Source organism: Bufo bufo, chromosome 1 (assembly GCF_905171765.1).
Source record: "Bufo bufo chromosome 1, aBufBuf1.1, whole genome shotgun sequence".
Lineage (NCBI taxonomy): Eukaryota > Metazoa > Chordata > Amphibia > Anura > Bufonidae > Bufo > Bufo bufo.
In genome coordinates, this window is record NC_053389.1 from 382,302,076 (window position 1) to 382,316,581 (window position 14,506).

The 14,506-nt window shown below is 43.1% G+C and overlaps 1 protein-coding gene across 4 annotated transcripts in view; it reads left to right on the forward strand.

Annotated features, from left to right (window-relative positions):
- RAD50 (RAD50 double strand break repair protein) overlaps nt 1-14,256 on the forward strand; it is a 362,910-nt gene extending 348,654 nt beyond the window's left edge. For 3 of the 4 annotated variants that reach the window (XM_040405264.1, XM_040405258.1, XM_040405272.1), the window contains exon 26: nt 13,970-14,256. In XM_040405264.1, the coding sequence (XP_040261198.1) occupies nt 13,970-14,156 (187 nt within the window). In that variant the 3' untranslated portion in view covers nt 14,157-14,256. The remainder of the gene's footprint in view (nt 1-13,969) is intronic. The other variant, XM_040405281.1, reaches the window with a different exon arrangement.
- Nucleotides 14,257-14,506: the final 250 nt, after the last annotated feature.

Genomic DNA, 14,506 nt, shown 5'->3' on the forward strand with positions numbered 1-14,506 from the left:
TAAAATGCCAGGGCAGTATAACTACCCCACAAGTGACCCCATTTTGGAAAGAAGACACCCCAAGGTATTCCGTGAGGGGCATGGCGAGTTCCTAGAATTTTTAATTTTTTGTCACAGGTTAGCGGAAAATGAGACTTTGCAAGGAAAAAATAAATTTAATTTAAAAAATCATCATTTTCCGCTAACTTGTGACAAAAATAAAAAGTTTTATGAACTCACTATGCCCATCAGCAAATACCTTAGGGTGTCTACTTTCCGAAATGGGGTCATTTGTGGGATTTTTCTACTGTCTGGGCATTGTAGAACCTCTGGAAACATGACAGGTACTCTGAAAGTCAGAGCTGCTTCAAAAAGCGGAAATTCACATTTTTGTAACATGGTTTGTAAACGCTATAACTTTTACCCAAACCATTTTTTTTTTTTACCCAAACATATTTTTTTTATCAAAGACATGTAGAACAATAAATTTAGAGAAAAAATTAAATAGAAATGTAGTTTTATTTGAAAAATTTTACAACTGAAAGTGAAAAATGTCATTTTTTTGCAAAAAAATCTGTAAATTTCGATTAATAACAAAAAAAGTAAAAATGTCAGCAGCAATGAAATACCACCAAATGAAAGCTCTATTAGTGAGAAGAAAAGGAGGTAAAATTCATTTGGGTGGTAAGTTGCATGACCGAGCAATAAACCGTGAAAGTAGTGTAGTGCAGAATTGTAAGAAGTGGTCTGGTCATTAAGGGTGTTTAAGCTAGGGGGGCTGAGGTGGTTAAAGGGAACCTGTCACCAGTTTTATGGTGTCCTAACTAAGGGCAACATAAATAAGTGACTGATTCTCTTAGCAAAATGCTGGGTCACTTTCTTTATTTGACCCAGTCAATCTGCCAACATCTTGTATTGAAAAGCTCCAGCTCATAATAAGGAGTCATGAATATTTATGAGCACCTGACACTCCCCGCCTACCTGCTGCTGATTGACAGTTATTTTCCATATGAATCAGCAGCAGGTGGGCGGGGGAGTGGCTATAGCTCTGAATTAAATAAACGCTGGACTCAATGACATCACGCTGGACTCAAATCAGCTCATTAGCATGTGGTATCTTTGTGTGTATATTATGAGTTAACCATCTGTCACACCAGTGAGTGAATACATCTAAGGCACTTTTTAGTAGTTAATGATTGTATATAATTAGTTAGATTATAATCAAATATCCACATGACAGGTTCCCTTTAACCGCCTCCGGACCGCCTAACGCAGGATCGGAGGCGGAGGCAGTTCCGGAGGCGGCAGTCTCAGGCAGAGGCGCGTCATCTCGCGAGACGCGAGATAACGCTCAAAGCCGGCCCGCGCATGCGCATCGCGGGCCGCCAAAAGTTAGAGGGGTATTACATCACCAGCCTGCCAGCCAATGATAGTCACTGGCAGGCTGCTGATTTTCAAAAAAACTAATCACAAGCCATATAACACCTTATATTTATAAATATAAGGTGTTAAATGGCTTCTCTGCTCCTCTGCTGGTCCTTTTGGTCGCTTGGTTCCAGCAGAGGAGCAGACATCACAGTGAGTACACCAAACAGCACACTTAGCCCCCATAACACCCCCCATCACCCCAATTAACCCCTTGATCACCCCTTGATCGCCCCTGTCAATCACCTAGTGAAAGGGAAAAAAGTGATCAGCGTAAACTGTCACTTTTTTTTCACACTGGTATTGACTGTTAGGTTTTAGGATAGTTTAGGCCCCTTGGTTAGGTAGTTAGCGATCGTTTAGCGCCCAGCCTACCGCACCGCAGTCACTGATGCGCTGATTAGCGTATCGCTAATCAGCATTTGTACTTTTATAGTGTCTATAATAGTATTAGTGTCACCTTAGCTCGCCCTCCACCCAAAACGCAGTGTTTGCCCGATCAGGCCTGATCGGTCGCCCACACGTGCGTTCACCCACGCCCGCCCCAGTGACCAAATCATTTTCTTTTTTTATCACTGCACAATCACTTTACAAGCGCTAAAATCTGTTTTGATATTTTTTATCAATCGCAGCGGCCTCCGGTACTTCGCTAGCCTCCCATTTGTAAGACAGGCTTGCTTTTTTTCTTGGGTAGTCTCAGGAAATACCCCCTAAATTTAGTAGTCCAAATGTCAAACAGGGGGTATTTTTCTGAAGAGGCCTACAGGCTTCTGACCCAGTCGGATGAGGAATGGGAACCCTCATCTGACGAATCCAGCGGGTCAGAATATGAACCTGTAGAAAGCAGTGGCAGTCTGACCCAAAGTTCGGACGAGGAGGTTGAGGTCCCTGATAGCACCAGGTGTACCCGGCCCCGTGTTGCTACACCACAGGTTGCACAGGATCCGGGCAGCAGAGTGGGGCTGGCGCTGTCGGATTACGTGGTGAGGCATACACCAGCAGCACAGCCCACCCTGGACCTAGTACCAGCACTGCCGTACAACATGGTGAAGTGGCGAGCACCAGAAGAGCAGTTGAAGGTGGCACGTGCAATAGTTACCCCGTCGCAGCCACCGCACAGACAGGCCCGTAGAGCCCCTAGAGTCCCTGAGGTGCTGGCAAACCCTGATTGGCAGCCCCCAACTTCAGCCGCACCATTAGTTTCCCCTTTCACCGCCCACTCTGGAGTTCGGGTTGAGACATCTCAGATCGGTTCGGCACTGGGATTTTTTGAGCTGTTCTTGACTGCGGAGCTCTTGGATATAGTCGTGGCAGAAACAAATCGGTATGCCACTCAATTTATAGCCGCCAACCCGGGAAGCTATTATGCCCAGCCTTTCCGGTGGAAGTTTCCGAATGAAAAAAATTTCTGGGCCTTCTCCTCACTATGGGTCTAACCAAAAAGCATGAATTGCGGTCATATTGGTCCACAAACCCAATTCATCACATGCCCATGTTCTCTGCTGCTATGTCCAGGGCACGATTTGAGGCCATCCTGCGTTTCCTGCACTTTAGCGACAACACCACCTCCCGTCCCAGAGGCCACCCAGCTTTTGACCGGCTCCACAAAATTTGGCCCCTCATAGACTACTTCAACAACAAATTTGCAGATTTGTATACCCCTGAGCAAAACATCTGCGTAGACGAGTCCCTTATACATTTTACCGGGTGCCTTGGCTTCAAACAATACATCCCAAGCAAGCGCGCCCGGTATGGGGTCAAATTGTATAAGCTCTGTGAAAGGGCCACAGGCTATACCCACAAATTTCGGATCTATGAGGGTAAATATCAGACCCTGGAGTCGGTCAGGTGCCCTGACTACCTGGGGAGCAGTGGGAAGACAGTCTGGGACTTGGTGTCACCCTTATTTGGTAAGGTATACCATCTTTATGTGGACAATTTTTACACAAGTGTTCCCCTCTTCAGGCATTTGTTCCTAGAACAGATTGGCTGCTGTGGCACCGCACGACCTAGTCGCCGGGGCTTCCCCCAACGTCTCGTTACCACCCGTCTTGCAAGGGGGGAGAGGGCTGCCTTGTGTAACGAAGAACTGCTCGCGGTGAAATGGAGAGACAAGCGTGACGTTTACATGCTCTCCTCCATTCACGCAGACACGTCAATACAAATAGAACGCGCAACCAGTGTCATTGAAAAGCCCCTCTCAGTCCACGACTATAATTCGCTCATGGGAGGGGTGGACTTCAATGACCAGATGTTGGCTCCTTATTTAGTTTCCCGACGCACCAGACGCTGGTATAAGAAGGTGTTTGTATATTTGATTCAATTGGCGATGTACAATAGTTTTGTTCTCTACAGTAAGGCTGGGAGAACAGGATCCTTCCTCAAATTTCAGGAAGAGATCATCGAGAACCTCCTGTATCCAGGAGGTTCCGTGGCCCCAACCACCAGTGTAGTGAGCCGTCTACACGAGCGACATTTCCCCAATGTCGTTGCTGGTACCTCAACCCAACCGTCACCCCGAAAAAGATATCGTGTCTGTAGCAGGAGTGGAATAAGGCGTGACACCCGCTATTTCTGTCCTGACTGCCCTGACCACCCTGCCCTATGCTTAGGGGAGTGTTTCCAGAAGTACTACACACAGGTACACTTAGCATAGGGATTGCATCTCACAGGACAGGCACACAGGGCTATTAGGGCCCTTTCACTCACAGCTGCTGCAAACCTCTCCTTTCACCTGGGACAAAGTGCATAATGTACTTCGCCACATCTTTGGGCGATTTGCGCTTTGCACATTGTCCCATGGGGAAGGAGAGGTTTGTCCTATAAAGGTTAAAAAAAAAAAAAAAAAAAAACACTGGTAAGCAAAAAAGTTAACGTTCTGTTCAGAAAGTTAAATAAAGTTTATATGTTCCGTTCAAATGTTATTATAAAGTTAATAAATTTATTGCGTTGCGGCCTGGTTTTTTCTTTTTTGTTTTGTTTTTTTTACCTTCCAGGTGGACCAACCGATAGACTAGCTGCAGCACTGATGTGCATTCTGACAGAAGCATTGCGCTGCTGTCAGATTACACAAAAGTTGGTGTATGCGGCGCTGCAAGACGAGATTTCTCCTCTGCAGTAAAAGATACGTTTGCCAAGGCATATGAGCTGAGGGGGCCCATTTGTCACAAGTTAGTGGAATATGAGACTTTGTAAGGGAAAAAAAAAAAAAATCATCATTTTCCGCTAACTTGTGACAAAAAATAAAAAGTTCTATGAACTCACTATGCCCATCAGCGAATACCTTAGGGTGTCTACTTTCCGAAATGAGGTTATTTGTGGGGGTTTTCTACTGTCTGGGCATTGTAGAACCTCAGGAAACATGACAGGTGCTCAGAAAATCAGAGCTGCTTTAAAAAGCGGAAATTCACATTTTTGTACCATAGTTTGTAAACGCTATAACTTTTACCCAAACATTTTTTTTTTATCAGACATGTAGAACAATAAATTTAGAGAAAAATGTATATATAGATGTCGTTTTTTTTGAAAAATTTTACAACTTAAAGTGAAAAATTTCTTTTTTTGCAAAAATTTTGTTAAATTTTGATTAATAGCAAAAAAAAGTTAAAATGTCAGCAGCAATGAAATACCACCAAATGAAAGCTCTAATAGTGAGAAGAAAAGGAGGTAAAATTCATTTGGGTGGTAAGTTGCATGACCGAGCAATAAACAGTGAAAGTAGTGTAGTGCAGAAGTGTAAAAAGTGGTCTGGTCATTAAGGGTGTTTTAAGCTAGGGGAGCTGAGGTGGTTAAAGAGAGGATTGTGGAACATCTAAAATCCCATGGATTGAAAGATGAAAAACAGCATGGGTTTAGTTTAGAGAGATCATGTCAAACTAATCTTATGGATTATTTTGATTGGGTGACTAAAATAATAGATGGCTGAGGTGCAGTAGACATTGCTTATCTAGACTTTAGTAAGGCTTTTGATACTGTCCTACATCGAAGGCTTATCAATAAATTGCAGTCTTGGACTCCCATATTGTTGAATGGATTAGGCAGTGCCTGAGGGACAGACAACAGAGGGTTGTAGTCAATGGAGTATATTCAGACCATGGTCTTGTTACCAGTGGGGTACCTCAGGGATCTGTTCTGGGACCCATATTGTTTAATATCTTTATCAGCGAAATTGCAGAAGGCCTCGATGGTAAGGTGTCTTTTTGCTGATGACACAAAGATTTGTAACTGGGTTGATGTTCCTGGAGGGATACACCAAATGGAAAAGGATTTAGTAAAACTAGAGGAATGGTCAAAAATCTGGCAACTAAAATTTAATGTTGATAAGTGCAAGATAATGCACCTGGGGCGTAAAAACCCAAGAGCATAATATAAAACCAGTGATACAGTCCTAACCTCAGTATCTGAGAAAAGGGATTTAAGGGTCATTATTTCAGAAGACTTAAAGGCAGGCAGACAATGTCATAGAGCAGTAGGATATGCTAGCAGAATGCTTGGGTGTATAGGGAGAGACATTAACAGTAGAAAGAGGGAGGTGCTCATGCCGCTCTACAGAGCACTAGTGAGACCTCATTTGGAGTATTGTGCGCAGTACTGGAGAACATATCTCCAGAAGGATATTGATACTTTGGAGAGATTTCAGAGAAGAGCTACTAAACTAGTAACATAGAAACATAGAAACATAGAATGTGTCGGCAGATAAGAACCATTTGGCCCATCTAGTCTGCCCAATATATCTGAATCCTATTAATAGTCCCTGGCCCTATCTTATATGAAGGATAGCCTTATGCCTATCCCATGCATGCTTAAACTCCTTCACTGTATTTGCAGCTACCACTTCTGCAGGAAGGCTATTCCATGCATCCACTACTCTCTCAGTAAAGTAATACTTCCTTATATTACTTTTAAACCTATGCCCCTCTAATTTAAAACTGTGTCCTCTTGTGGTAGTTTTTCTTCTTTTAAATATGCTCTCCTCCTTTACCGAGTTGATTCCCTTTATGTATTTAAAAGTTTCTATCATATCCCCTCTGTCTCTTCTTTCTTCCAAGCTATACATATTAAGGTCCTTTAACCTTTCCTGGTAAGTTTTATCCTGCAATCCATGTACTAGTTTAGTAGCTCTTCTCTGAACTCTCTCTAGAGTATCTATATCCTTCTGGAGATATGGCCTCCAGTACTGCGCACAATACTCCAAGTGAGGTCTCACCAGTGTTCTGTACAGCGGCATAAGCACTTCACTCTTTCTACTGCTTATACCTCTCCCTATACATCCAAGCATTCTGCTGGCATTTCGTGCTGCCCTATTACATTGTCTTCCCACCTTTAAGTCTTCTGAAATAATTACTCCTAAATCCCTTTCCTCAGATACTGAGGTCAGGACTGTGTCAAATATTCTATATTCTGCCCTTGGGTTTTTACGCCCCAGGTGCATTATCTTGCACTTATCCACATTAAATTTCAGTTGCCAGAGTTTTGACCATTCTTCTAGTTTTCCTAAATCCTTTTCCATTTGGCGTTTCCCTCCAGGAACATCAACCCTGTTACATATCTTTGTGTCATCAGCAAAAAGACAAACCTTACCATCGAGGCCTTTTGCAATATCACTTATGAAGATATTAAACAAAATTGGTCCGAGTACAGATCCCTGTGGAACCCCACTAGTAACATGACCTTGTTTTGAATGTTCTCCATTGACTGACTACAACCCTCTGCTGTCTGTCACTCAGCCACTGCCTAATCCACTCAACAATATGGGAGTCCATGCTCAATGACTGCAGTTTATTGATAAGTCTTCTATGTGGGACAGTGTCAAAAGCCTTACTAAAATCTAGATATGCGATGTCTACTGCACCTCCACCGTCTATTATTTTAGTCACCCAGTCAAAAAAATCTATAAGATTTGTTTGACATGATCTCCCTGAAGTAAACCCATGTTGTTTTTCATCTTGCAATCCATGGGATTTTAGATGTTCCACAATCCTATCCTTTAATAGGGTTTCCATTAATTTGCCTGCTATTGATGTCAGACTCACTGGTCTATAGTTGCTCGATTCCTCCCTACTACCTTTCTTGTGAATGGGCACGACATTTGCCAATTTCCAATCTTCCGGGACGACTCCTGTTACTAATGATTGGTTAAATAAATCTGTTAACGGTTTTGCCAGCTCACCACTAAGCTCTTTTAATAATTTTGGGTGTATCTCATCAGGCCCCTGTGACTTATTTGTCTTCACTTTAGACAGCAAACTTAGAACATCTTCCTCTGTAAAGACACATGCATCAAACGATTTATTAGTCATCCTTTCTAGTGGAGGTCCTTCTCCTTCTTTTTCTTTTGTAAAAACTGAACAGAAGTATTCATTAAGGCAGTCGGCTAGCCCTTTATTCTCTTCTACATACCTTCCGTCCTTTGTTTTTAATTTAGTTATTCCTTGTTTTAATTTCCTTTTTTCATTTATATATCTGAAGAATGTCTTATCCCCTTTTTTCATAGACTGAGCTAGTTTTTCTTCTGCCTGCGCTTTAGAAGTTCTTATAACTTGCTTGGCCTCTTTCTGCCTAATCTTGTAGATTTCCTTATCTTCATTGCTCTGGGTTTTTTTATAATTACAAAATGCTAGCTTTTTATTTTTAATGATTTGGGCCACTTCTGCTGAGTACCACAGTGGTCTCTTCCTTTTTTTGCTTTTACTGACAAGTCTAATGCAATTTTCTGTTGCCTTCAATAATGCACCTTTTAAGTAGTCCCATTTCTCCTGGACTCCATGTAATCCGTTCCAGTCTGATAAGGACTCATTTATGACTAATTTCATTTTTGAAAAGTCTGTTTTTCTAAAATCTAAAACTTTTGTTTTTGTGTGGTGGGACTCTTTCACAGTTCTTATATTAAACCACACTGACTGGTGATCACTAGATTCCAAGGTTTCGCCTACAATGACATCATATACCGAATCCCCATTTGTGAATACCAAATCCAAAATGGCCTCCCTCCGGGTTGGCTCCTCAACCACTTGTTGTAGAGATAACCCCAGTAGGGAATTTAGAATATCTGTACTCCTGGTAGAACTTGCTATTTTGGTTTTCCAGTTTATATCTGGAAAATTGAAATCTCCCATAATGATAACTTCTCATTTCATTGTCATTTTAGCTATCTCTTCAACTAGTAGATCATCTAGTTCTTTAACTTGACCAGGTGGTCTATATATCACACCTACACGAGTTACTGCATGGTTAGCAAACTGCAACGTAACCCAAACTGACTCTATGTTGGCCTCACCAACTTGTATTAGGTTAGATTTAATGCTATCTTTCACATACAGGGCCACTCCTCCTCCTTTCTTGCCTTCTCTGCCTCTTCTGTATAAAGAGTACCCTGGTATGGTTATGGTTAATAGTACATGGATTGCAAGATAAAACTTACCAGGAAAGATTAAAGGACCTTAACATGTATAGCATGGAAGACAGACAAGACAGAGAGGATATGATAGAAACTTTTAAATACATAAAGGGAATCAAACGGTAAAAGAGGAAAGAATATTTAAAAGAAGAAAAACTGCTACAAGAGGACATCGTTTTAAATTAGAGGGGCAAAGGTTTCAAAGTAATATCAGGAAGTATTACTTTACTGAAAGAGTAGTGGATGCATGGAATAGCCTTCCTGTAGAAGTGGTAGCTGCAAATACAGTGAAGGAGTTTAAGCATGCATGGGATAGGCATAAGGCCATCCTTCATATAAGATAGGGCCAGGGGCTATTCATAGTATTCAGTATATTGGGCAGACTAGATGGGCCAAATGGTTCTTATCTGCTGAAACATTCTATGTTTCTAACCCGATTGAGATGCTGTGGCATGACCTCAAGAAAGCGATTCACACCAGACATCCTAAGAATTTTGCTGAACTGAAACCGTTCTGTAAAGAGGAATGGTCAAGAATTACTCCTGACCGTTGTGCATGTCTGATCTGCAACTACAGGAAACGTTTGGTTGAAGTTATTGCTGCCAAAGGAGGTTCAACCAAGGGTTCACATACTTTTTCCACCTGCACTGTGAATGTTTACATGGTGTGTTCAATAAAAACATGGTAACATTTAATTATTTGTATGTTATTAGTTTAAGCAGACTCTGATTGTCTATTGTGACTTAGATGAAGATCAGATCACATTTTATGACCAATTTGTGCAGAAATCCATATCATTCCATAGGGTTCATGTACTTTTTCTTGCAACTGTAAATTACTGGTAGTGTAGGGCATAATGTTGACATGTTATATTGCGCTTTTATTTATTTTTTGTATGCCCTGCTCCGTTCCCCCACTGTCCCCCCCTGTATGTGAATCCACACCATCTGTACAGGGAGAGGAGACGGCAGTGTTTCTCAGGGGGCGTCTTCTCCTGGCTGTGAGCTGTCCAATCGCAGTGGAGAGTGTCACATCAAGAGAGAAGGTGAACTTTTTTTTCTCTCTGGCTGTGATGGAGTATGAGATTCCCCCTGAGAAACATGGCCGTCTCCTCCTCGCGTTACCGATAATATTTATATGGTAATGTTAGAACTGGTGAAAGGTCCTCCTTAATCATCTCCCTAATCCCCCGTTTCTTTCAGGCAGTCCAGGTCAGACTGTGTGGCTTCAGAAGGAGAGCTGTGTTTCAGACTAGAATGCAGCTAAAAATGCGTTCTTGGTCTTAGCTCTAGTCACAGCCTAGTCTTATTTAGAGCAGCACAATTGAGAGTTGCATACAATGTACTTGTAACTCTCAATTCAGTTTGTGTGGAGTAGAAGAGGGGACACTGGAAGGGTGCAAACAGGCAGCATACAGGGAGAGGATGTTGCTCCTGTCCCTGTATGGGTTTAATTGATCCTAAGGACTAGGGATGTCCCGATACCAGTATCGGTATCGGGACCGATACCGGGCATTTGCACGAGTACATGTACTCGTGCAAATGTCCCCGATACCACTGCCGATACCTGTGCACCGCTTCTATGTGTCCGTCCGCGGCCCCTGCATCTCCCACAGCTAACAGCTTCACAGGCAGCAGCAGGCAGTGTAATTGGAGCCTAGAGTGGAAGCTAGGCCCGCCCCTCCCCGCCCTCCAACCAATCAGAGGCAACCAGCACTGACTCACAGCACAGGGAGCGTAGAGCAGAGACTCAGAGAATCGTCTGACAGTTTATTAGTTAAAAGAATCCAATGAGTCACAGACCGTGTCATCGAGTCCCTGCCAGGCTTCCTGCTCTGCGGCTCCCTGTAAGTCCGTCCGGGGGGGAAGGGGGGGGGCATTATTAGCATAGCATGTAGTGGAGCTGTGTGTGTACAGGGTGCATGTAGCAGAGCAGGAAGTCTGGGGTGACACAGTCTCTGACTCATTCGATTCGTTTTAACTAATAAACTCTCAGACGATTCTCTGAGTCCCTGCAATAACTATAATTACATCACAGTCTGCTCCACTGCATTCACTGCAGCAGTACTGTGTTTGCCAGGAGCGAGTCCCTCTAAAGGTGATAGTGCCTGTCTTCTATGGCCCTGGTCCTTCCCTTCCTGCCTGCAAGCTGCACATTGATCTCTAAAAGCAGGCATTAGGGCAAGAAGAAATATACATTACTGTATGATGGCCACAAGACTATTATACTGAGGAGGGGGGGGCTTCAAAAATTGTTGTCCTGACTCCTTACAGTAGCGTCTCCTTGTGGCTGCCCCCATACAGTGTAACGTCTCCTTGTAGCTGCCCCCATTAAGTATAACGTCTCCTTGTGGCTGCCCCCATACAGTGTAACGTCTCCTTGTGGCCGCCCCCATACAGTATAACGTCTCCTTGTGGCTGCCCCCATACAGTGTAACGTCTCCTTGTGGCTGCCCCCCATACAGTATAACGTCTCCTTGTGGCCGCCCCCATACAGTATAACGTCTCCTTGTGGCTGCCCCCATACAGTGTAACGTCTCCTTGTGGCCGCCCCCATACAGTATAACGTCTCCTTGTGGCTGCCCCCATACAGTGTAACGTCTCCTTGTGGCTGCCCCCCATACAGTATAACGTCTCCTTGTGGCCGCCCCCATACAGTATAACGTCTCCTTGTGGCTGCCCCCATACAGTATAACGTCTCCTTGTGGCTGCCCCCATACAGTATAACGTCTCCTTGTGGCTGCCCCCATACAGTATAACGTCTCCTTGTGGCCGCCCCCATACAGTATAACGTCTCCTTGTGGCTGCCCCCATACAGTATAACGTCTCCTTGTGGCTGGCCCCATACAGTATAACGTCTCCTTGTGGCTGCCCCCCATACAGTATAACGTCTCCTTGTGGCTGCCCCCATACAGTATAACGTCTCCTTGTGGCTGCCCCCATACAGTGTAACGTCTCCTTGTGGCTGCCCCCATACAGTATAACGTCTCCTTGTGGCTGCCCCCATACAGTGTAACGTCTCCTTGTGGCTGCCCCCATACAGTATATTATCTCCTTGTGGCTGCCCCCATACAGTATAACATCTCCTTGTGGCTGCCCCCCATACAGTATAACGTCTCCTTGTGGCTGCCCCCCATACAGTATAACGTCTCCTTGTGGCTGCCCCCCATACAGTATAACGTCTCCTTGTGGCTGCCCCCATACAGTATAACGTCTCCTTGTGGCTGCCCCCATACAGTATAACGTCTCCTTGTGGCTGCCCCCATACAGTATAACGTCTCCTTGTGGCTGCCCCCATACAGTGTAACGTCTCCTTGTGGCTGCCCCCATACAGTATAACGTCTCCTTGTGGCTGCCCCCATACAGTATAACGTCTCCTTGTGGCTGCCCCCCATACAGTATAACGTCTCCTTGTGGCTGCCCCCATACAGTATAACGTCTCCTTGTGGCTGCCCCCATACAGTGTAACGTCTCCTTGTGGCTGCCCCCATACAGTGTAACGTCTCTTTGTGGCTGCCCCCATACAGTATATTATCTCCTTGTGGCTGCCCCCATACAGTGTAACGTCTCCTTGTAGCTGCCCCATACAGTATAACGTCTCCTTGTGGCTGCCCCATACAGTGTAACATCTCCTTGTGGCTGCCCCCATATAGTATAACGTCTCCTTGTGGCTGCCCCCATACAGTATAACGTCTCCTTGTAGCTGCCCCATACAGTATAACGTCTCCTTGTGGCTGCCCCATACAGTGTAACATCTCCTTGTGGCTGCCCCCATACAGTATAACGTCTCCTTGTGGCTGCCCCCATACAGTATAACGTCTCCTTGTGGCTGCCCCCATACAGTATAACGTCTCTTTGTGGCTGCCCCCATACAGTATAACGTCTCTTTGTGGCTGCCCCCATACAGTATAACGTCTCCTTGTGGCTGCCCCCATACAGTGTAACGTCTCCTTGTGGCTGCCCCCATACAGTATAACGTCTCCTTGTGGCTGCCCCCATACAGTATAATGTCTCCTTGTGGCTGCCCCCATACAGTATAACGTCTCCTTGTGGCTGCCCCCATACAGTGTAACGTCTCCTTGTGGCTGCCCCCATACAGTGTAACGTCTCCTTGTGGCTGCCCCCATACAGTGTAATGTCTCCTTGGAATGTTATAGTTCTGTTTTTGGGCCTTTTGGTTGGTCAGTGGTCAGAAAATACATGTGTGTGTATTTTATTGTTAAAATTAGTATCGGTAATTGGTATCGGTGAGTACTTAAATAAAAGTATCGGTACTCGTACTCAGTCTTAAAAAAATGGTATCGGGACATCCCTACTAAGGACCTCTCCTTAGGATCAATTAAACGCATGACTTTAACCTTTCATGTTATTCCCCACTGATCAGCTGTTTCCTACAGGCATCATAACTATGACTTTGATCGGAGCCAGGAGAATAGCTCCATTAAAAGTGTAATGGTCGTGCCAGGTTACATATGTATATGAGCTGACTTCATTAGTCTGGCCCAGCCATTATTTGACACAGAAGTGTATTATAAGAGCGATCAGAAGATCATATGTTCAGGTCCTCTACTGAGACATAGAAAAACATGTCCATAATGATCTATGCAATAAGATTATCACATTTCTTTTATCCCATATGTTGAACATTAGAAAAAAAAAAAAATGTCAATTAGTTTTTGTTCATCCTACCTCCCAAAAATGCAATGAAAATCAATAAAAACGTTGTATGTACCCCAAAATGGTAGCAATCAGGGCTACATCCGTCCAGCAAAAAACTAGCCTTCACAAGCCCTGGGTCTTTGAATGTAGAAACACAAAAAAGTAAAAAAAAAAAAAAAAGTAAAAATTAATTTTATTGTGCAAATTAAAAAAAACTGTATAAATTTGGTACTGGAGTAATCATACTGATGTCGCTTATACTATATAACACTACACAAATAAAACAATGTTTTTTCATGTCATCACCCCAGAAGTCCATACATTAGATGTATCCAAAATTATAGAAAAAAAAGTTACATCTTTGGAAATACAAAGATGAAAAAAATAAAATAAAATCTCTTTGGTCCCTATTTTGATTTTTCTTATGAGATCATTTAATTTCTTTCTTATTTTCTTTATTTAAAAAAAAAATTGTGTACAGTGTTAAATTAAATTTCGTTTATGTCTACAGAATCATTAAAAGTCGCTCCAGGCAACGAAATTTCCAGCTTCTTGTGATCACACATGATGAAGATTTTGTAGAGCTGCTTGGACGCTCTGAATATGTTGAACATTTCTATAGGATTAAAAAGAACATGGACCAATGTTCTGAGATCATTAAATGCAGTGTCAGCTCCTTGGGAAATTATGTTTATTAAATATGGCTCTTGTGGCACATGTAAAAACGCATTCTGCTATGTTTTGACATTTATTTGAGGTTGTATTTCAAAATGTAATTAAAAGTACTTTAAGTTTGCCTCTAAGCCTTCAATATGATTTGCCAGACCTTAAGGGTCGTTTCACACTATCCATTTTAAAATAGGCTTGCTAAAACTAGGAGCGGATTTAAAAAAAGTTACCATTTGCTATAATTATTCTCCTTTTACTATAGACTATTTGGTTTGGTTTCAAAAATATTATAAAAACACACAACCAAGATAAAATATGAAGACGCCAATCTGCTTGCAGTCAGGCTCCAACAACTTGGTAATGATATGCTATTCTGTGG